At 39.1% G+C, this 21,707-nt stretch overlaps 1 protein-coding gene across 5 annotated transcripts in view; it reads right to left on the bottom strand.

Annotated features, from left to right (window-relative positions):
* The window catches only part of LOC134647958 (tensin-1), a 148,731-nt gene that overhangs the window by 32,921 nt on the left and 94,103 nt on the right, over positions 1-21,707 (bottom strand). For all 5 annotated transcript variants that reach the window (XM_063502357.1, XM_063502359.1, XM_063502358.1 and 2 more), the window contains 2 exons: positions 21,258-21,410; positions 1,642-1,698 (listed from right to left, as the gene is read on the bottom strand). In XM_063502357.1, coding sequence (XP_063358427.1) covers positions 1,642-1,698; positions 21,258-21,410 — 210 coding nt within the window. The remainder of the gene's footprint in view (positions 1-1,641; positions 1,699-21,257; positions 21,411-21,707) is intronic.

The following is a 21,707-nucleotide window of genomic DNA, read 5'->3' on the forward strand; positions in this document are numbered from 1 at the left end:
TTATAAGTGCTTAATTCATGAACATGATGCGTCTCCGATTCTGGTTTTATAGTACTGGCTTGCACCTGCGACATCTCCACTAAACGGCAAATATCCAGCGCTGAGCTAAGTTTTAAATCGGGCTCCCTTAACAAACGTTCACGCAGAGTAGTATTTCGTATACCACAAATCAAACGATCTTTTACAAGGTCATCACATAAGTCTTTGAATCCACACTTGGCAGCCATTTTATTGAGTTCAAAAACATATTGTTCTGCTGATTCTTGTGATTTCTGTTCCCTCGTGAAAAACCTATGCCTCTCAACTGTCGTATTGGTTTTAGGCAAAAAGAAATCGTCAAATTCTTTTAAAAGCGCCTGCAAAGTCGTTGGTTTCACCGAAAACTGCTGATATACCTCTCTGCATTTGGGTCCGATGACGTGCAATAAAATATTAGTTTTCACTTTTTCGTCTTTTTTATGAAGTTCGCATGCCTCACAATATATGTTAAATGCAGTTTTCCAGTTTTGCCACGCCTTACTCAAATTTCCCGAAGTAACACTTGAAATATTGTTCTCAAATAGAAACGGCGCGGGTGGTTGTAACACAGCTTCCATTGTTCATAGGTTAGTTTAACTTCACATAGGAAATACACTTATTTTGTACACTTCGCACTCAATTTTCTTATTACAACGGATACGGGCCGTAATTTAGTACAATATAATTCCGATTTCACGTAGATTTACTCGACTGCGCCATGTAAAATATGTATTGTGACGGAGGAATAAATAACACACGTAGGCTGGTTGTAAGACTAACTCTTTATTCATCTACCCACACATATGAAAGTATATATATGACAAACTGTACCTAAATAAGTAACTGCACTGTACCTAAATACTTATCTATTTGGTATCTACTAGACAAACAACAAATACGTAAAATGTGTCAAATAGTGACATGGAAAATCTCGTATTTCCATGTTTATATCTAGTCGGTGTCTATATTAGAGGTCGTAGGCGAGACATAACTCCGAGAAAGTGACATAGGCGGAGCGTAGGCGCAGGGTTGTTGTTCCAATTACATATTTACTGAGCACGAGCGAGTCGAATGCGCAGGGGTACCGATTTAGATGCGCTCTCCCGATTGCCTATAATTGGCGCAGATACTGAGGTCATAGTTACACTGGTTTGTCTGCGCGTCGAACTCGATTGGGCGCGCTCTGTATTAAAAGCAAAATAATAAAATGGCTAGCACGCAAAATAGAGCCTCGGGCTCGAGCCGCGACGCTAATCCGATTAGCGTAGTCATACCTTAAGCTCTGCTTATGTTCGACGTAAATTGAACCCATTGGAGCATAAAGACATTCATTTATACTGTCACCTAACTAAATAGTTGCTCCGAGGTAATGGCGCGGACTACTGAAGATACCAGTGTGCAGTTGTAGTCAAACCACAATACTTGTCTCCCTTTTTCTTGAGGCGTCGCAAGTAATGATGCACATTTGTTTTTATAATTGCTCAACGGAGACACGCGTTCAAGGCTATTTATCTTGCCGTACCGTACACAGTAATTATAATTATCTTGCACAGATAATAAACCCACACGTGACATCTTAATTCTGACTTTTCTTTTATGCAACTTGATGGGGAATATACTCACTTGATCCCTTCCAAATAACGCACCGGCGGGAGTGGCAGGAGCGCTGACGGCTCGTGTCTGAAACAAAGTAATAATGCGAATTTAAGTATAACACTTTGAACGAGTAAAAAGAATAGAATGCCTGGAGCAAATCCTTGATTAAGTTCTCCGACAAGGTCGCAGCTGCTGTCATTAAAACGAAATCAAAAGTAGTAATATAATTCTCGAGCATTTTTTGCCGCTACACGCCGGCTTTGATCAGACAGATGTATAAGATGTATTTCATTACACAAAGAGAATAGCGCGCATTGAAGGGAAACGAAATGTAGCGTTATGGTGAGAATATAAGTATCAGAGTTTGGTTACATTACGGATGGGAATTAAAAATTATCATTTGAAAATTAGATATAAATAAGTAACAATCTGTTGCCGATGACTCTGCCGCCTTGGTCAGAGTTACGAGATAGAGCCATGCCTCTCTAAGCCATCTCATCACCGTGAGAAGCTTGTATTAAGTGCAACAGCAGTACAGTGTATTAACCTTTTCCACGCCGTGTCAAACACAAAAGCTGTCACTCAGACGCCACATTATTGAAGTGTCAAAACTGAAGTTGAACTTTATGTATACGCGCGTAGGTCGATTTGCTCTGTGGTCTGTGACCGATTAATAGGTCTTTGGCGTTGAACCTACGGTGCGGATATATCGGTCATTGCCGTCCAAAAGGTTAAGTGTATAGAATTAATATTTTGCATGTCGAATACTTTTAAAACAAAAGCCTCGGAAGTACGCTCGGTGTCTAAGGTGAGTAAAGAGGGCCTCGATGCCTATCGCGATCGGATGGCCGCGTCAGCCCTATAAAACTGATAGATGAGTGTAGGAAAGGTGTGGCTTAAGTGATTACTGCAGTTTAAGGTCGGGTTATAGCCCCTCAGCTGGAAGTTTCATTAAGCTCCATTGTTATTACTGATTACACTAGCCTCATGGAACGCCGCAGGAGGAAGTGAGCGTACGCGTAAGGCGAGTAATTAACTATTTAATTAAAATGTAACTTCCTAATGAAAACTGATTTCCGTGAAACCAATTCGGACACGGTGTTTTTTGAGAGAAAATAGATATATACATACGTAGTAGAGGTACGTGTAACCTTAGAAAAAATATAATCCAGCAATAAGAAGCCGACTATGTAATTTGGTAATTATCCATAACAACTAATTTATATGCAGTATATTTTCAATCTTCATGTGCAACTATCTACGTTGCTCGAAAACAGGCTCATTTTTCGAACAATATTAGGCTAATATTATTAGTGTAGTGTAGGTATTGTTATGCCTAACACCGTTCGAGAAATGGGCCCCTCTTGCATACTTGTCGAATATTAGCGTATGAGTCATAACATAACATAAACGTTATGTCTCGAAGTGTTTTTTAACAACCAGCAAAACGCGTCTGTTATTTCGTGTTTTCATTCAAACTAATATTGAGCGGCCAGTGTGTAGGCCGGTTCATATTCTGGGTGTAAAGTTTACGACCCATAAATACACACCGTGGGCTTCCTCCTCGGGGCTGTGGCGACGCTTCGGGAGCGCGAGCGTGCGACATAGGCCTTTGTGTAGCTCCGCTGAAGATAGAACACTGCTCGCCACAGCGCAAACGCAAGGCGATGCAGCGCGCGCGCAGCGTCCGCGCCGTTCGCGGTCGGTTCTGCGCATCGCAAGCGGCGCATTCTACCTATCTTCACTGTCATCCATACTATCACTTAGGTACTCACTATTTATCTTTAGAACCAGTCATGTTGCAAAATTTACTAGTTTATGAATTACAGCAGATGAAAACTAAAAACTTTCTAAAATAATTGAAATTCATTACCACTTCCTTCGAAAGAAAACACCACTATTTCCTTAGAGAAACATAAACAAAGCAAGCTCTTTAGCTAAGACCGCAGGAACGTGCTGTGTGTGGGAACTAGCCTATCTCTAGAGGAAAAAGGCATCACGTGCACAAAATGTTAAGGATGTTATGGCGTTTTCCATTGGGATGGTAGTGGAAAGTCGGCGCCCGGGGGCGAGCGCCCCTGCACTGCGACACCCACGTGCACATTAACTATTACACTGCATCATTACTTCCTGAATCTTCTCGTATTACAAATTGAATATGTCGGACGTCACTCAAAATCGAAAGCTGGCAATTTTGTGATTCAGTGAACAAATCTTTGCCTTAAAATTCTAAGTAGATAATATTATGGATTATTTGATTAAATTTAAATTTCTAAAATAATAGAGCGTGAGATAGAGATGCGACTTTCTGAAAGCCGAGCAGGTATTTGGCAATATAATATTTAGCAAGTGTCGATTTCTAATTGACTTTTGGTGGCGTGGCTTTATTGAGTTCTAAATTTTTGCCTACCTTACTTGAAAGTTACACAATTGTTGAATACGGCTGTCGGAAACTCAGTAACTTCAAACGAATTCCCCCCAGACTCTTCACACCATGGTGCACTAACAGGGTGTAAACAGTGACACGTACAACGTATAACCCTGACCTTCCTCCACGCACGAGGGGTGAACGACCTCGGGGGTGCGGCTCGTCTAAATAAAAGATCGTCACATGTCGGAGAATGGCCACCGACTGCAGCCGAGACGTCCATTTATACTGATTCCGAGGTATGAGCCTGCTTTGAACACTAGTTTACAATAGTTTCAGTAGGTAAATGCTATGAAATTCGATTGATTGAACAGTCTGAAAAAGTGATTAAACCTAAAGGAGAACAAAAGTTTTACAAAGAACATTAGCTATAAGATATACAAAACACTAGCGACTAGTCATTACACTATCATCTATTAAGTCTCATTAAAATCTTTCATCACGATCTATAAGCGCCTGTCTGTCTGGGCAGAAAACTTTACTATGTACACACACAAGTAGTATGGTATGCACCCTTGCAAGAAAAATACGTTAGAAGAGCTTAATTCTCACCACATTTAAGTGTTAGGTAGGTACACTTAAACAGTGGCAGACATTGATCATGTGACTAAACACATGCAAACACTTCGACATACATGTTTATCTTAAACTTAAATACTTGCAAAATTACCCCCGACGTTCGAAGAGAATTTGAGTATCATTTTCAGTTTTTTTCTAGAATATTTTTTTCTAGAATATTTTAGATGCCTGATACGAAACGAATAAGAGGAATGTTAATATTAATGTTCGTTATCTTGATAGTATAATCCCAGCACAGACTGCTATCGTGTGAATAAACTTCGAATGTGCAATTAACTCTACAAATTAAATATAACCTTCTATCACAAAAAAATGAATCCTGTGATTATTACACATATTGAAGTGATTGAGCTGAATGTTTTCGCAGAATCATATATATCGCTGATTATCTTTACTGAAGTTTAGCATTATTCACGTTAGAAACTTTCCACTATTAACTTTTCCACATTCTCCAGAAACTTTTCCCACAGAACTTATCACTTTGAAAATAGCACTGAAAGCTGCATTTCAGCATCGGTCGTAATAAGGAACACTACAATTTTCCGCGTGCGACCACGACGGGCGGTGCGTGGTGCACGGAGCCGCCGCGGCGCGTCGGGAGCGGACTGAGCGTCGCCGCAGCGTCCCGGCGCTCTCGCCGCCGCGCTGGCGACGCGCGTTGCCTGGCAACCGCATCTGACTACGATAAATCACATCTCCTATCATACCGCAATCTATAAAAAAGGCACGTATCCTGCTAAGTGCAATGTTGTCAGCACTAGGTAGGTACTTTATTATATCGTTCCCTAAAAACTGAACGCCACTCGAACACACAACATGCAATGTCAATTTGGTAGAGCAAATGTGCCAAAAATTTACGTTTGCGTTCTATGAAATAAGTAACAATCATTAAGTATATTTGCATAAAATACAATTGTATTGGATTAGTATATCCTTTAAGCACTTAATATGGTTACTTAATATATGAATAAGTATGTAATTATTAATTATGAACAAAACATGTTCTCGGTTCTCGGTTCCCACGGCAGCTGAAATACAAACATTTACCAATACCTCTATCGCATTGCATAGTAAACAAAAAGACGTAGCACGCCACATTAATAGGTACAGTCGGCCAAAAATGTGGTCTACCACCCTACGGTTGAGGTTCGTTTGAACGTCATGAGACAACAAGGTCGATTTAATATTATGTCAGTGACAATTCTCAACCTTAGCGATCGTTAGATCTCGCAAAGACTTTTGTCAAAACTGGTAGAACGCTTTCTTGGCCCACTGTACCTACGTGCACTACAAACACTAATGGGATTTTCAAGCGGCCCGAGCTTAATTAAGTTTCAAACAGGTACCTACGTGTGCAATATCGAAATGGGCGTTTATGTAGAAGTAAATCAGAAACATGTCTAATATATTTAGTGACAATCAATTCAATTAAAATCTCATTCAAATTTATTTGGTTTTAGCGTCATAAGTGTCAGAACCAGTACTTACCTACACACGACTAGACTATTTTAAACTTTCAAACGTTACCTACTTGAAATTCATCATTTCTAATATTATGCTTTGTAAAGAGGAACTATAAAACATAAAAAAAGTACAGCACTAAAACCGCTACGAGCAAAATGCACTCAAAAACTCATTATTGTGCAGTAAGTTTCCAATGTTTAAAAAACATATAAGTACTTGCAATCACTGCTCAATTTCACGCCATACAAAAGTAAATAAAAAACAAAAATCAGTGAACATATATGAAGTCGGCGTTCCCCGAGCGGGATTTATTTTTATTCCCGCTCGGATCACAGATGCGCGCGCGCTTAATGCACGCCAATCGGCATTGACCAAGATACAGCTTCGCACCAATAAAAATTTAGTACCGAGATGCAGCACTATATAAATTGTTATTAACTTATCTTATCTTAAGCATCTCTAGGTAAATACCTACGTACTCATTCTTACACGTAGGTACCCAAGTTCTTATGAAACCGAAGCTTAGAACATTTCTGTTTTTTTTATAATTTTACATTTTTGCTAATTAAACGATTTGCTTTTGATTACGATTGTAATAAAATGTTATCTGACTTTTAGTTAACTTTGCTGATTGAGACAATGTAAAAGACTACTACTTAATGATGATAAAACTAAAATAAATTATGAGTTATCATTGAGGACTTACTAATAATCGTTACAACAAAACAAATTAAGTAACATAACAGGTTTTGCATGTTCATTAGACTAGCTTAACGTAACCTACTAGCATTTCTTCACCAAATAACCAAATATAGATTCGGTTTTATTGGACATAATTCAAATACCGCAAGTTATTAAAATAAAACTTTGTAATAAAGACATTGCAGTAATTTTTCAGTAGTCGTGTAAACAATACCGTCAACAGGTATTTTGTGTTGTGTTTTCACAACCCCCGTTTTACAATTCCCCCTTTGCATTAATACGCAACTGCATCGACATGAGGTATTACGTTTCATTGTGTCCATTCACTAGCGCAGGGCGGGCGGCGCGGCGGGCACTTCCGTAAACAAACGCCACGCGCCGCCGCCGACGGCCGCCGAATAAAATTTATATTCTATTGAATACGTAATATTGTACCTACTTGACATGTAACAATTGTTATTAATAAACAAATTTCATTTCATTTCATTTCATTTCATTTCATTTCATTTCATTTCGACGCGCCGACGCCGACGCGCCGACGCCGACGCCAGACTGCGTCGTTACTGCGACTAAGGACCTGCGCGGAGCAACATGGCCAGCACTTTTTTTTATTTGCGAGCAATGAACTCATATGTTTGCGAGTTCAGAAAAGCTGTCAGCTTTGTATGGACACATTCTTTTTGAATAGTTGGGTACCTACTTTAATTTTTGTAAAATTTATTTGTATCCCCATGTTTTTATCTACAATTAGAGGCAAAATTTTCATTATTTATGAAAGCAAAGTGTCAACGCATAATACATACATATAATCACGCCTATTTCCCGGAGGGGTAGGCAGAGACCACGGATTTCCACTTGCTACGATCATGACATACCTCTTTCGTTTCCTCGTATTCAATTATAAACACTAATCTATACACGACTTACTTAATCAAATTATTAATAAGGCCGTGCAATGTAATGCAAATGCAAAAACGTAACGTTATTTCAATGTGAGCGCGGCTTTACTTTAACAGAATAACTCATATGAAAATATTGTCTTCCTGTATTGCAGCACCAGTGTACGCTGCATTTAGCTGGATGCTCGGTTTATTACAGTATTTACCGTACAGTAGCCGGAAACCGCATGTGTACTAACTATTATACACCTAGGTGGATACATTTTATTGATGGGATAGGATATAATTGTCCGTCATATCCTGAAATAACTGTTTTCTTAAATTTATGCCTACATATAAACTACTAGAGAAGCAAGTAAGTACCTACCTACTGCCTTAAGCTGTTACGGCAAAACAGCGTATCTAGATAGGAAATAAGTATGTAAGTATTTGCCGTAATATGGCAGAGTACCTAGATGTATAGAATATGAAAACACTTTATTTATTTCTTACGATCCCAGTTCAGACGCACCTTATGTAAAGCGGTTCGCGATCCGCGATCTACTTCTTGTAACCCCTGCTTGACCTACCCGGCTTACGATATTTACTTCGGCAACACGTTTCCTATTCATAAAAGTGGTTCCCACGGCTCCTGTCAACCGTGTTCGATCTAAGGGCCAACTCGTGCATGCCAATCACGTACCTACTAATAATTTCGCCGCCGGCCCTAAATGTTGCGGAATATAGGTACAGCAGCTTTCATAAACAAATGACTTCTTGGCATAATCGTTTGTGTGACTAAGTGGAACTATTAACTCTACTTGCCGCCATAAAGTATTAGTCCTTAGAAAACGGCAATGTATTTTCCGTCCTATGAAAAACAATCTTACGGTTCAAAATTAAACATTTTAACAGAAATGTCAAAAAACTAAAATATGATCAGTTTAACATTTCCATCCACACGTAGAGCGAAGGCATGTCGACCATGTCGTCAAAGAGGTATTGCATGTAGTAATGCAGGAACCTAATTACTAAATGAAGCGAGATGGGGGCAACAAGTAGGTACCAATTAAACAACTTTCTGTTTCTGATGCATGGTACACGGAACAAGAAGCTTTTGTATGTACCTACGCTCGGGTAGGCGGAAAAACAAATATTCGGTTTAAACAAGCGAATGCAAGCGTAACGTCCAGCAACAACCACCGCCCAAATATTTACACCTTGACTGCATATTTACATAACAAATGTAAGGAATAAACATTCCTTTTATTTCAGATTCATTAAGTCTTTCATACATTAGTGTTACGCCGCATTTACATCAAAGAAATAAAGAAAACATTTGTTAGCTAACAAAACCGTTTCTCTGTAAAAACCCGTCAACATTATTGACCCCGCGAAAATTATATAGCTTGATTAGATTCTCATCGATAATCTCGTAATTAAAACGAATCGCTTTTGTCCATAATCGGCTGTCAAAGAGACCGCGGGTCGGTTGTGTTAGATAACAGATTGGTCCGATCGCGAACTCTCTCACGATGCCGCAGCGATACGCCGCGCCGCGGCCTGCGGCGTCCCGGTGCGACGGTACGGGGAAATATGCTAGTAGCGAGATAGTGCGGCTTTGGCATAATAAATAATTCTAGGTACCTGATAAATAGAGTTTACCGCATTCCTCACATCCTTTCCCTATTCATTAATAGCGGCCGCCCGTCAATTGGCATGCCTTCGCAACGCAATAGCTAATACAAGAGTAGAACCGAAATAGGTACGAATATTCATACTCGTAGGTGTAGGTATAAGTACATTTCGTATTATACTGTTCAAATAAGAGTAACGTCCTATTTTACATTTGAGGATAGTGACGTAAACTTGCGCATATGGGCATGTTTATTAACAGGGAACCGCAAAGTAATTATCTATAACTTATATTACTATAAGTAGGTAATTATATAATATTGAGCGATTTGTTTTTTGATAAAATATTTTGCCCCAATCCCGATAGATCCCGAACTTGTAGAGTACAAACTACCTACACTTTTACATAATTCACAAACATTTTAGAGCATTGATATTAAAACGTATCAAATTACTAACCGGGAGCGGGATCGCATCTGTATTGTTTTGATTGCTCTTACGCGACGGACAGGCCGTGGGTTCCTACTGATTGTACAAGCGACAGGGAACCGAGTTCTTAAGCTAACCAACGTAACCTGGTCTTTAGACTCTTAAAAACTATGCGTAAAAGAGCATAACACATACCCAGAGAGCGAAACTTTTGGTGCCGATGACGTCATTATGACGTTAAGTCGCATATAGGATGTTTTTTTAAAACAACATTGTAACACCTCAATGATTCTTAACCTTTTCGACGCCGTGTCAAACACAAAAGCTGTCACGCTGATGCCACGTCACCGAAGTGTCAAAACTGAAATTGAACTTTATGTATATGCACGTAGGTCTATGTTGCTCTGTGGTCTGTGACCGATTAATCGGTCTTTGGCGTTGAACCTACGGTGCGGATATATTGGTCATTGGCGTCCAAAAGGTTAATAATGATAATATATATAATTGTCTATTTATAAAAATGCTTGGTAATTTAATTTACACAAAAAATAATAAATAAAATAATATTCGAAGCTATCATAAAATTTGTTAAATCCATGTTAAAATCATATTGTGTCATTTTCTCTCCTTCTCGTTCAATATGCTTTGTTGTTTTCAAATGTTTCTCTATATTGCTTGCTTTTGCTGTTAAATTTTGGTTACAGCAGGAGCAGTACATTTTTTCATTTTTTACAATCAGAAAAGGAAATTTCTGCTAATACGGCTGCATAGACTCCATAGCGACTTCAAACAATAATATTTCGGTTATATTTTACTAATAAAAAAATAAGTAAACAGAAATTGGTTGTCATTTCCAACAATCTTGTTTTTAACATGACAAAGACAGTTAGTTATGTTTTTATACGTGGCCAGTACCAGTACGTATAAAATCTCTCAACTCAAGTTTCAATATCAGTAAACTAAAGAGGCTAATAAGTTGTTATTTGATTAAGTATCTATAATCTAGATAACAACACTCTGTATTTAGCTTGACGTCATACGTCTGTCATCGGCACCAAAGTTTCGCTCTCTGCACATACCTATTTGTACCGGTCTCCATGAACATTTCCCTCGCTCCTACTTGGAAAGCAATTATAATGACGCCATCGTATCGCGCGATCGCGCTAGGGCTCCTTCCCATTGTTTGAGTGTCGAATTTTATTTACGGCGACGATTGCCATGGCGTGGCCTATCGCACCGACACCTGATGCCCGATGGCTATCTCTCGTCACCGGCGGGTGGTCGTGTCTCACTAAACTACTCATGTAACGAACAGCCTACGAACTTTCGGCATCGTCTCTGTAACGCCAATGAATTGGCAAGTAGGTAAAATGAGAGTATATTACTTAAGCAAAAATCTTTTGATAACTATGTCTCTATTTCATCTTAGCGTTTTTCCCGGTTGCATTTAATGAGCTGCTTTGGTGTCATCAGGATCTGCTTTCCCTTTTTTTCTTCACCACCTCGCACGGTCGTCCACTTCCTTATTTGTCAGAGCATTGGCACGCATGCAATAACTTGATAACAAGAAAATCATTTGATAACTATTGTAAGTAGGGTTGCCAACTATTTTTTGGTAGAATATAGTATTTTCCAGAATAGGGCATCAAAAATATAGTACATTTCAAAAAAATATGGTACTTTTAGATAAAATACTAAACATAAGTGTAACATACGTTTAATCGGAAATATAGTATTATAGCGTACTATATATTTTTCCAAAAGTATATAGTACAGAGAGCCAAAATATAGTACAATACTATATAATATAGTACGGTTGGCAACCCTAATTGTAAGTCTAATAAATCTAGAATTTAAATCTGTTAAAATAAGACAAAATATGACAAAGGTTTTCTACGTATTATAAATAAGGGGGTTTAAATATACGAAGAGTACCACATATTGTTACTTTGGATTTGACATTATTCGCCCGGTATTTTCACTTAAGTATGTGACATGATGTAGACACGTGAATATAATTATTCGATGCTTTGCTAACCTAAACCACAACAAAACAATCTGTTATATTGCCATAGAAAACAAAAGAAGATCCTTTTGTTCTTTATAGCTAAAGAATGACATCATTTGATTAAATTTACTACATTCCAGGCTAATGACATTGTTGAAGATCCTTGGGTCTTAGCAGTGCGTCTGTACCGCGTGACACAGAGATGGGAGCGAGGGGCCGGCTGAAGACGTTGGAATGATAACTCACGTAATATTGAAGCGGTCCTTTTATTTCTCAGAATAACGTACAGCTTGCAATCGTCAAATGGTAATAATATATATTAGAAAAATTAATGAATCTAAAAATAGATCCTATCGCTATGGCTGACAGAATGGAAGAGAGTTAAACCATAGACTACATGCATAGACATGAAAAGCTACGGGCATAGTGTAAGGGCTCTACACATGATGCTACCAAATTATATGAGGACAATACATTCTAACACTTCCCCTTATTGTACTCAATGCAAATAACCAAATGCAGAATATAAAACAATCACAAAAAAAACTCTACATTAAGTGACTCTACCATATTTCTATGTGACTCTACATTTGATAAGGCATTCCTCTATGTGACTCTACATTCAAAAGAGTACAATACAAATGCTTATATCAAATTCATTACTGTGACAAAACGCTCATGCTTGACCTTGGATAACGGTTTAGTTAAAACATCTGCGAGCATTTTGTCAGTAGGCATGTACTTAACATCAATCAATTTCTTATTGATAAGATCCTTGACATAATGAAACCTTAAGTCTATATGCTTCGTACGCTTATGACAATATTCATTAACATGCAACAATCTTTGTGCGGACTGGTTATCATTATAAACAACATATTGAATATCCTGACTTTGTGTAGGTAAAATTTCAGAAAGTAAATTTTGAATAAATGTGACATCTTTACATACATCGCTTATAGCTAAGTATTCCGATTCACATGATGATAACGCCACGCACTTTTGCTTACGAGCTTCCCAATTGACCGTATCATTTCCGAGTTTAATGACAAAACCAGTATAACTTTTCCTATCGGTCACATCATTGGCCCAGTCCGCGTCAGTAAAGGCATTTAAAAACCAATTCTTACTTTTATGATAACATAAAGAGTACTGAATCGTTCCTGCCAAATAACGCAGAATCCTTTTAGCTGCCAGCCAATGAGTCCTATCGAAGCAGTTATTGAACTGGCTCAGCTGACTGCATGCATAAGATATATCTGGTCGCGTACAGACGGACAGATACATCAGGCATCCAAGCAGCTGACGATAGTTGTAAATGTCATCCTGTAAACTATCAATATTTTTAGATTTCAGTAGCTTACAGTTGACCTCCATTGGTGTAGATACGGCCTTACAATTTTGCATATTAAAGCGAACAAGCAATTTACGTATATATTCACTTTGGTCGAGTTTTAAAATGCCTTTAACTCTATCCCTAGTGACATTAATACCTAAACAGCTCTTTAATTCTCCTAGGTTCTTTACATTAAATTCTTTTTCAAGAACTGAAACCAACAAACTTTTATTAAAGCTGTTTGGACTGTAAAATACATAAAAATCGTCTACGTATAAAGCAATTATTACAATATCATTACCAGAACATCTCATATAGACACACGGTTCGCATTTAGATTGAACAAAGTTGTGTTTACATAATAAATTGTGTATTTTACAATTCCACATCCTGCTCGCCTGTTTTAGGCCATAAATACTTTTCTTAAGCAAGCAAACTTTATTAGGATCTTTATCACAAAAACCTATTGGTTGCTCCATAAATATAGTTTCATTCAAATCGCCATTTAAAAAGGCTGTGGCGACATCTAAATGGTCTATATTTAAATTAAATTGATTAGCAATTGAGAACAGAATTCGCATAGTAGAATGACGTACGACGGGTGAAAAAGTCTCCTTATAATCAATACCTTTACATTGAGTAAAACCTTTGGCAACTAGACGAGCTTTGAAACGGTCAAATTTACCAGATGCATCATATTTTACTTTGTATACCCATTTGCATTTAACTATATTTTTATCTACGGGTCTATCCACTAGCTCCCACACATTGTTGGCAACTAGTGCGTCGTACTCACGCGTCATGGCCTCCAGCCACTCCTTACTATGAGCTGAATTCACCGCCTCGTTGTATGTAAGTGGTTCGGAGATAAAAGGATTTTCAAAGACCATAAAACTGTTATCAGTCATATCATAGTCGGAAAATCTCGGAGGTTGTACGTTACGTGTAGAGCGGATTGGACGACCAGTGTGCGAAGCGACAGTCGCAGGACCAGTCGCGGCACCATCCCGAGCTGTGGTCTCGCATGGCGAAGTTAGAGGCTCGGAGCTTGGCTCCCTTGCAGGCAGCCCAGCGGGGTCGAGCTCGTCCTCGCTTGCAGACAAACCAGCGGGTTCGGACTCGTCCTCACTCCCAGTACAGTACACGCCATCTGAAATTGAAATATTATCTCCGTTAATATCATTACTTTCACTATCACTTACACATAATTGATCATTATTAAAATTTAATTCATTATTATTAGGATTAAATTCATTAATATTTTTATCACAGTTCTGTTTTGTTGTATCACAGTCAAAGTTAAAAATATTTATTTGCTCTTCGCTGTCAGCTTCTGAAGGTTGAGGATAGGAACCTCTGAACTTGTTCTCAATAAATGCTACATTTCGAGAGATAATCACCTTAGTAGGACATAAGGGATCAGCTAGTCGATATCCCTTAGAAGTCTCACTGTAACCTACAAATATATATTCCTTCCCCTTAGCGTCTAGCTTATCCCTTTTATTTTTAGGAACAAGCGAATAAGCCATACAGCCAAACACCCTGAGATGGCTGAGGTCCACCTTAGACCCAGACCAAACTTCTTCAGGAATGTGTCCGGACAAAGCAGTTGTGGGAGACCTATTTTTTAAATATATGGCTGCCATGATGGCCTCTCCCCAAAAACGCTTTTCCAAGGACGCATGCTGTAACATGCAGCGCGCTTTTTCAAATAAAGTACGAAATGCTCTTTCCGCCGTACCATTCTGGGAAGACGAATAAGGAACTGTGGTTTGGTGAATTATACCATGTTTTTGCAAATACTCAGTAAAATTTAAATTACAGTATTCTTTACCATTATCTGAACGTAAGCATTTAATAGGCAAATTTAGTTGCTTTTCTACTAAGGCTTTAAATTGAATAAAATAGGACATTACCTGCGATTTGTTCTTCATGAGGTATCCAAAGGTCTTCCTTGTGAAGTCATCGGTAAAGGTGACCAGGTAACGCGCCCCACCCCAGCTTGCCTCTGGTAATGGTCCACAAACGTCACTATGTATGAGCTGCAGCGGTTGGGTAGTCCTGCTTGAGCTGGCTTTAGGGAAAGGCTTGGTGGCCATCTTCCCCTTAAGACAAGCTTCACACTTGTCATAAGCATCACCCTGAAACACGACACCACACACATGCTTTCTCAAGCTATTCATACCTGCAATGTTCAAGTGGCCTAGACGGCAATGAAACAAATTTGCCGCCGCAGAGGTAGCGACTGCTGCGCTCGGTGTCTCCTGCCTCTCTTGCAGGAGCAAAGAGTGCATCCTATTGGGCAAGTTACCTTTACATACAGAACCCTCTAATTTATAAATGCCATTAGTACAGTTTGCTTTTGCTAAATAATTGCCAGAAGTTCTACTATTTTCATCATATATGAAACAACCATCAGCATTAAATTCAATAATGAAACCATTTTGACATAATTTAGAAACACTCAAGAGATTTACAGACAGACTGGGGACAAACATAACATTTTTAATTTGTCTAACCTTATTGTTCATAACGAGGTTCAGCTCTCCTGCGCTCGTACTGGTCATCTGTTGTTTATTTGCTGTTGATATTGATTGCGCACTAGTGTCCTTAAGATTGCACAGTAACTCCTTGTCCTTCACTAAGTGATTTGATGAACCCGAGTCCAAAAACAATTCAGCGGCAGCAGCATGGGCTAGGTAGGCAGAGGCATGTTGATCCTTGTTGTCCCTCTTCTTCGCCATCTTCTCACGTCGCAGCTTAAAGCATTTAGCCTTCACATGTCCTGGTTTCCCACAATATTTGCATGTGATCTGTTTCTTGCTTACAAACGCTGAAGTAGTCGAAGTCGAAGACGCATTCATGGAGTCCTTCCTCTGCTCTTCTTGTAACAGCCTAGTTCTCACTACCTCGCTAGAAAGTTTGGATGTCAAACACAGGGTCTCTAGGTTACTAACAAGCGAGTCATATTCTGGTGGCAATCCACTTAACAGTATTTCTGCAATTTCTTCGTCTTCAACGGTCTTCTCTATGTCTGACAACTGGTGTACAAGAGACATAACTTTCTCAATATATGAAGACATTGAACTAAAGTGCGAAAATTCAATACGGTGCAGCTGTCTTAAGAGTAGTACGCGCCTATACAGGCCGCGATCCTCAAAAACGTCGGACAACTTCTTCCAAGCGTCTTTTGCTGATTTGGCGTCTCGAACATACTGGTATAACCCAGGTTTTAAGCCTAAGCACAGACGGGCCAGCGCGCGCTGATCGCGCACGACATCAGAGCCCGTGAGCGGCGTATCATCCAATCTCACAATGAGGTCCCACAATCCTTCCAGTGTGAGCATCATTTTCATAGTGAACTTCCAACTTAGAAAATTGCCAGCACCCTCAAGCTTCTCCATCACGCCTGCGCCACCTAACATTAGCGTCGACGTACTTGTCGCTGTCGTCGAAGCACCCAGCGTGTTCGCAACCGGTGGTGTAACATTATCAATAACCTCATCACCATGCGGTGGCATGTTGGTAGGTTGCTCAGCGCGTAATTCCAGGTCACGCCGATAATACAGACGTAGGATGAAAACGGATTTGATTTACCTGTCGGGCTGGGCACATAAACTGTTGAAGATCCTTGGGTCTTAGCAGTGCGTCTGTACCGCGTGACACAGAGATGGGAGCGAGGGGCCGGCTGAAGACGTTGGAATGATAACTCACGTAATATTGAAGCGGTCCTTTTATTTCTCAGAATAACGTACAGCTTGCAATCGTCAAATGGTAATAATATATATTAGAAAAATTAATGAATCTAAAAATAGATCCTATCGCTATGGCTGACAGAATGGAAGAGAGTTAAACCATAGACTACATGCATAGACATGAAAAGCTACGGGCATAGTGTAAGGGCTCTACACATGATGCTACCAAATTATATGAGGACAATACATTCTAACAGACATAATGCAAACGCTAGAGCTATGGTTTACAACAAATAAACGTAAATCACTCGCAGATTTCTATTGACTAAGTGTTTGACCTCTCACGTTTGACACGGGACTAATATTAAACCATTAAAATTCCATAAACTCCCCGAGTGTTGCGCTGAACAAACAAATATTGTTGTCGACGTAATTTGCAAGGCGCCGCATACGGATAAGTATTAGATCACGCATTTGCCTTGAGTTTCGCATTACGTAATATGTATAGGTAGCACTCATTCGTTTTATTTCGCTCATAAGATTTATACTAAAGCTGAAAACTGTTTCTGCGACTATTCCCGTGGGCATCCAGGCGAGATGCACGTTAAAAACTAATAAAAAAGGTCTCAGGATATCGTACCACTATCTACACGAAGCTGCCTCGCCAGTCTAAATTATTCAGTTTGGAGGCTTCAGGAGCTAAAACACCGCCTGATCTGCGTATCCTTTTCTTTGAACTTATGCATTATTCATGAATCCCGGGTGATTTTATTTGCGATTGAATTTAGCATTATAAATAAAGTTTACTGGAATAGATCCTTCCAGAGTGGGGGCTTCACATCACATGCTATTTATTTTTAACAAAGAGACCGCAATATATTACCAAATCAAGTTAACGTCGAATTTACGTCATATATTGTTCTGTTCTTATTTTTATTTTACTATTGCATTGCATGTCGTCGGTTTGTTCCGAAACTTTAGCAATATTACCGGATCGCCTAGAGTTCTAGACTGACCTAGTTGTGCAAGTAAATATGGATAGTAGCTGCAATGTTCGGGACGCTCGGTAGCTGACGACATTAGCCAATCGGAAGGAAGCCCCGTCGAGCCAGTCCATCAATTACCAACGGCACAATTACTCCATTACAGTCGACTAGAGCACCATTAGGGTACACTGCCGGTGTTCGCACTCTCCGGAAAATGTCGTTGATAATAAATGCTTTCAAAAGGAATGCTATCCATAACCCGCCAGTATTGAGTAAATATATAAAATAGACACTTAAGTGCTAGTCAATTGCGAAGTCATCAATTAAATACCAAGGTTATCTAATACGACTCTGTTTACTCGTACGTATGAGTGTGTTAAGTACAAAGTAGTTGAAATAAATTATTATGACACTTAAGATTAAGACACTAAAAAATATAAAACAAATGATGTCACCCGTTGTATTGGAGAGGACCTAAAGATTATAGAATACGAAAAACATAAATTATGATTTACATATAACATTTAAATAGTGATCTAATTATCGCAACTTGAGGTTGCATAGTTTCTATGTACATTGTGCTGTACATATTACCAACAGGATTTTGAACAAAGTAAATGCAAGTAACGGAATTCTAGTTAAGGAATAAACTAGTGAAATCACGGAACATGCGTCGCGTGGGCGCCGGCGTTCAGATTCGAAACAAATGGCCATGCTATGCTCCCCGGAGCAGTCTCACGATAAATGACCGTAGTATCCGGCTCAGATCGTGTCAAGCCGGCGACCCTCTGCAAACTACACTTACAATAGTATCAATCAATATTTCTAAAATCGAACGTTCATTTTCATAAATCACATAAGAATTATTAAGTTAGATACCCAGCAGATCTGTTGAGTGATAATGACTTTGTGTTGTGAATACGTTGGGTACCTAGTTTTCTGAGAGTAATGGAGTTGATGTCTGTGACAAACCTCGGTGGGCACGGGCACTAACCCTTAGTTTACGAGCGAGCTAGCACAAAGGTACATTAGCTAAACAACAGGAACTGCGAGCTCGCGGCTACGCCTCTAACGCCCGTCTCTCTATTCCCTACTCCATTACACTACGAAACGCATTCAGCAAATGGAATGTCTGATATTAGAGTAACGAATTTTAGCTGAAACTTTTACTTCTACTCAAATCAAGAAATAATTATTTTGACTATTAAATAACCTACATGAAATGTATTAGAATTTAGAATACAGTTTTGTATACGTAATACGTGGAATACTACCCTTACTAACATATAGTTAAGTAAATATATTATTTTGTAATGCTGCTGTAGTTAAGGGATCATAAATTAATTACGTCACACAAATTTCTAGGTTTTTTTACCCCTCCCCCCTCATTGTCACACTTGGTCACATTTTGCAAACCCCCCCCCCCCCCTGGTGTGACGTCACATTTAAGGCAATTTTGTTTTCAACGAAATCGACAATATTAACTCGGCATTATTTTTTTAATAAAAAAATATTTTTGATATATAAATATTAGTATGTATAACACAACGAAAGTTACATCCAAAATCTCATTATTTAACTGTACTGCGAATAAAAAAATATAAATTAATTTTCAGTTACTGATGAAGTTAAAGTGACATCACAATGTTTGTGACTCCCCCCTCCCCCATGTCACAACATGTCAGATTTTCTTGACCGCCTCCCACCCCCTCAACGTATGACATAATTAATGGATGACCCCTAATGGGCATCGTATTCAAATATTAGAGGAAGGTATCTCTTAGGATTACTGTGTAAACTGAGCACCTAAACGTAATTTTTAAACGAGACATAAATTTCCTTACTATGCGTGAAAATAAGTACATATACATATTACGGATGAATGTGAATAAAGTGCATGTTGACCGCTTTGTTTAGAATAATACGAGCATTGGTGTGGCAGTATATTTATACAATTGCCTTACCACAGCATAGTTTGATTTATAGAGCATAAATGTACACTTCTAATACGACGTACATATAATGAATTATTTTTGCTCGAGAGTTGGAAAAGCCCGTCTAACAGCCTATTAAACCACATTCAGCTACTGTACGGATATGATGGTCGTTCTTGTCTACATGACAGCGTGATAAAACGGTGTCCGTCACTTTCTTTCCCACGGTGTTAAACAGTGACAGTTATTTTATCACGTGGATAAAGATGGATAAAGCTATCCATAATAGGCTGGCAGGAGGTGCCTAGCTTACTTATTTGATTTAACACTTAATCGAATTTTAAACGTACAATAACATTTACAAACCTGTTTTAATAAATTTTAGGTTAGTAGCCAGCTAAGGGCTCGTTAACTTAATACGTTTTTAATTTATTGCGTTTTGTGGATGACATGTTTTTTAACTCTTCTAATGTGTAATGAATTTTAAAGAGGCCACGAAGATTCGAAGAACCGCGTCAATGCGATTATGTAATCAATACACCGAGATAAGAGATAACCGGTATAAAACACCTATACTCTACCAACTTACTAAGATTAAACTGTATTATTGTTACAATAAGGTTATAAAGCCGAAGTTATTTAGTTTAAATTCCAGTAAACAATACAATACGAGTAAGTCTTATCAGAAAGTTTATAAGTGCTTCAAGCGCAGGAAGTAAAATATAGAGCTCTTATTACCGACTCCGTGCCAGGTTATATATCTAATGTTTGTTAGTACGCGAACATGAAGTACGTGAGTTTGTAGATGTTTAGGTATAGACTTTTTAAACATCCCAATGATGAAAACTCAAACCTTGATTGAGTAGCACAAATGAAGACACCCAGTTAAATTTGATCATGAAATTAATTAGTAGTTAAAGTAACCTAATTAATTCTAAAAGCTTAGGTACGTTCATCTGAGCGGTACACAAAAAAAAAACCTGTACGAAACCTACATAGATTTTGTACTGTTATTTACTTCTGTGCGATGTTCTGTAGCGAGTCAGGTAGGTAGGCTGGTTTGCCTGATACACAGGAGTTGTGCAGCAGTACAGACGACAAGGGCAACGGGGCTTCAAGAGTCCAGCTCCGGCGGGTCAGCTAGCTGGTGTCAGTAGAGAACCGTCGTACCATAGCAGATACATAGGTATCGTGATGGTATCATAGATGCCATTCTTGCCACTGCGGAGTTGTGGAGCGGGTGCTAGCTTACCGGTTTATTAGGGTTACCAGATCCAAATTTGGAATTATCTGACAAAATTCCTGATTTGCGAATTTATTTCCTGACGCTCATATCGGCGGGCGACGGGGGGTTTAGCCGTATGAGATATCTATGTTATGATTGATAAGTAAATTTGAATAATGTACCTTTTTAGGTACATATCGTTAATACACTAAAATTCCTGACCTTTTCGTATTCCGGCCGCATTCCTGACAAACGGCCAAAATTCCTGACATGTCAGGAAAATTCCTGACGTCTGGTAACCCTATACCGGTTGGCGTCGGAAAACAGACTTTCAAGAAACATACCGTAATGGTGTCATAGATGCCATTCTGGTCATTGCGGAGTTGCGTAGCGGGTGCTGCCGCGGTGCGCAGCGGTGGAGGCGACCGCGGGAGCGGGTCCTCGCCCCGCCAGGTCCGGTGGATCTGCCAGCTGGTGTCGGAGAACCGGGCTCGGTCCTGTCAACAATACGAACATTATTGCTATTGGGTTGATTTAACTTGAATTGATTACAAAACTCTTATTCTTCCTCGCGTTATCCCGGCATTTGCCACGGCTCATGGGAGCCTGGGGCCCGCTTGACAACTAATCCCAAGAATTGACCTAGGTTCTAGTTTTTACGAAAGCAACTGCCATCTGACCTTCCAACCCAGAGGGGAAACTAGACCTTATTGGAATTAGTCCGGTTTCCTCACGATGTTTTCTTTCACCGAAAAGCAACTGGTAAATATCAAATGATATTTCGTACATAATTT

The sequence above is a fragment of the Cydia amplana genome, chromosome 5, assembly GCF_948474715.1.
Source record: "Cydia amplana chromosome 5, ilCydAmpl1.1, whole genome shotgun sequence".
Classification (NCBI taxonomy): Eukaryota; Metazoa; Arthropoda; class Insecta; order Lepidoptera; family Tortricidae; genus Cydia; species Cydia amplana.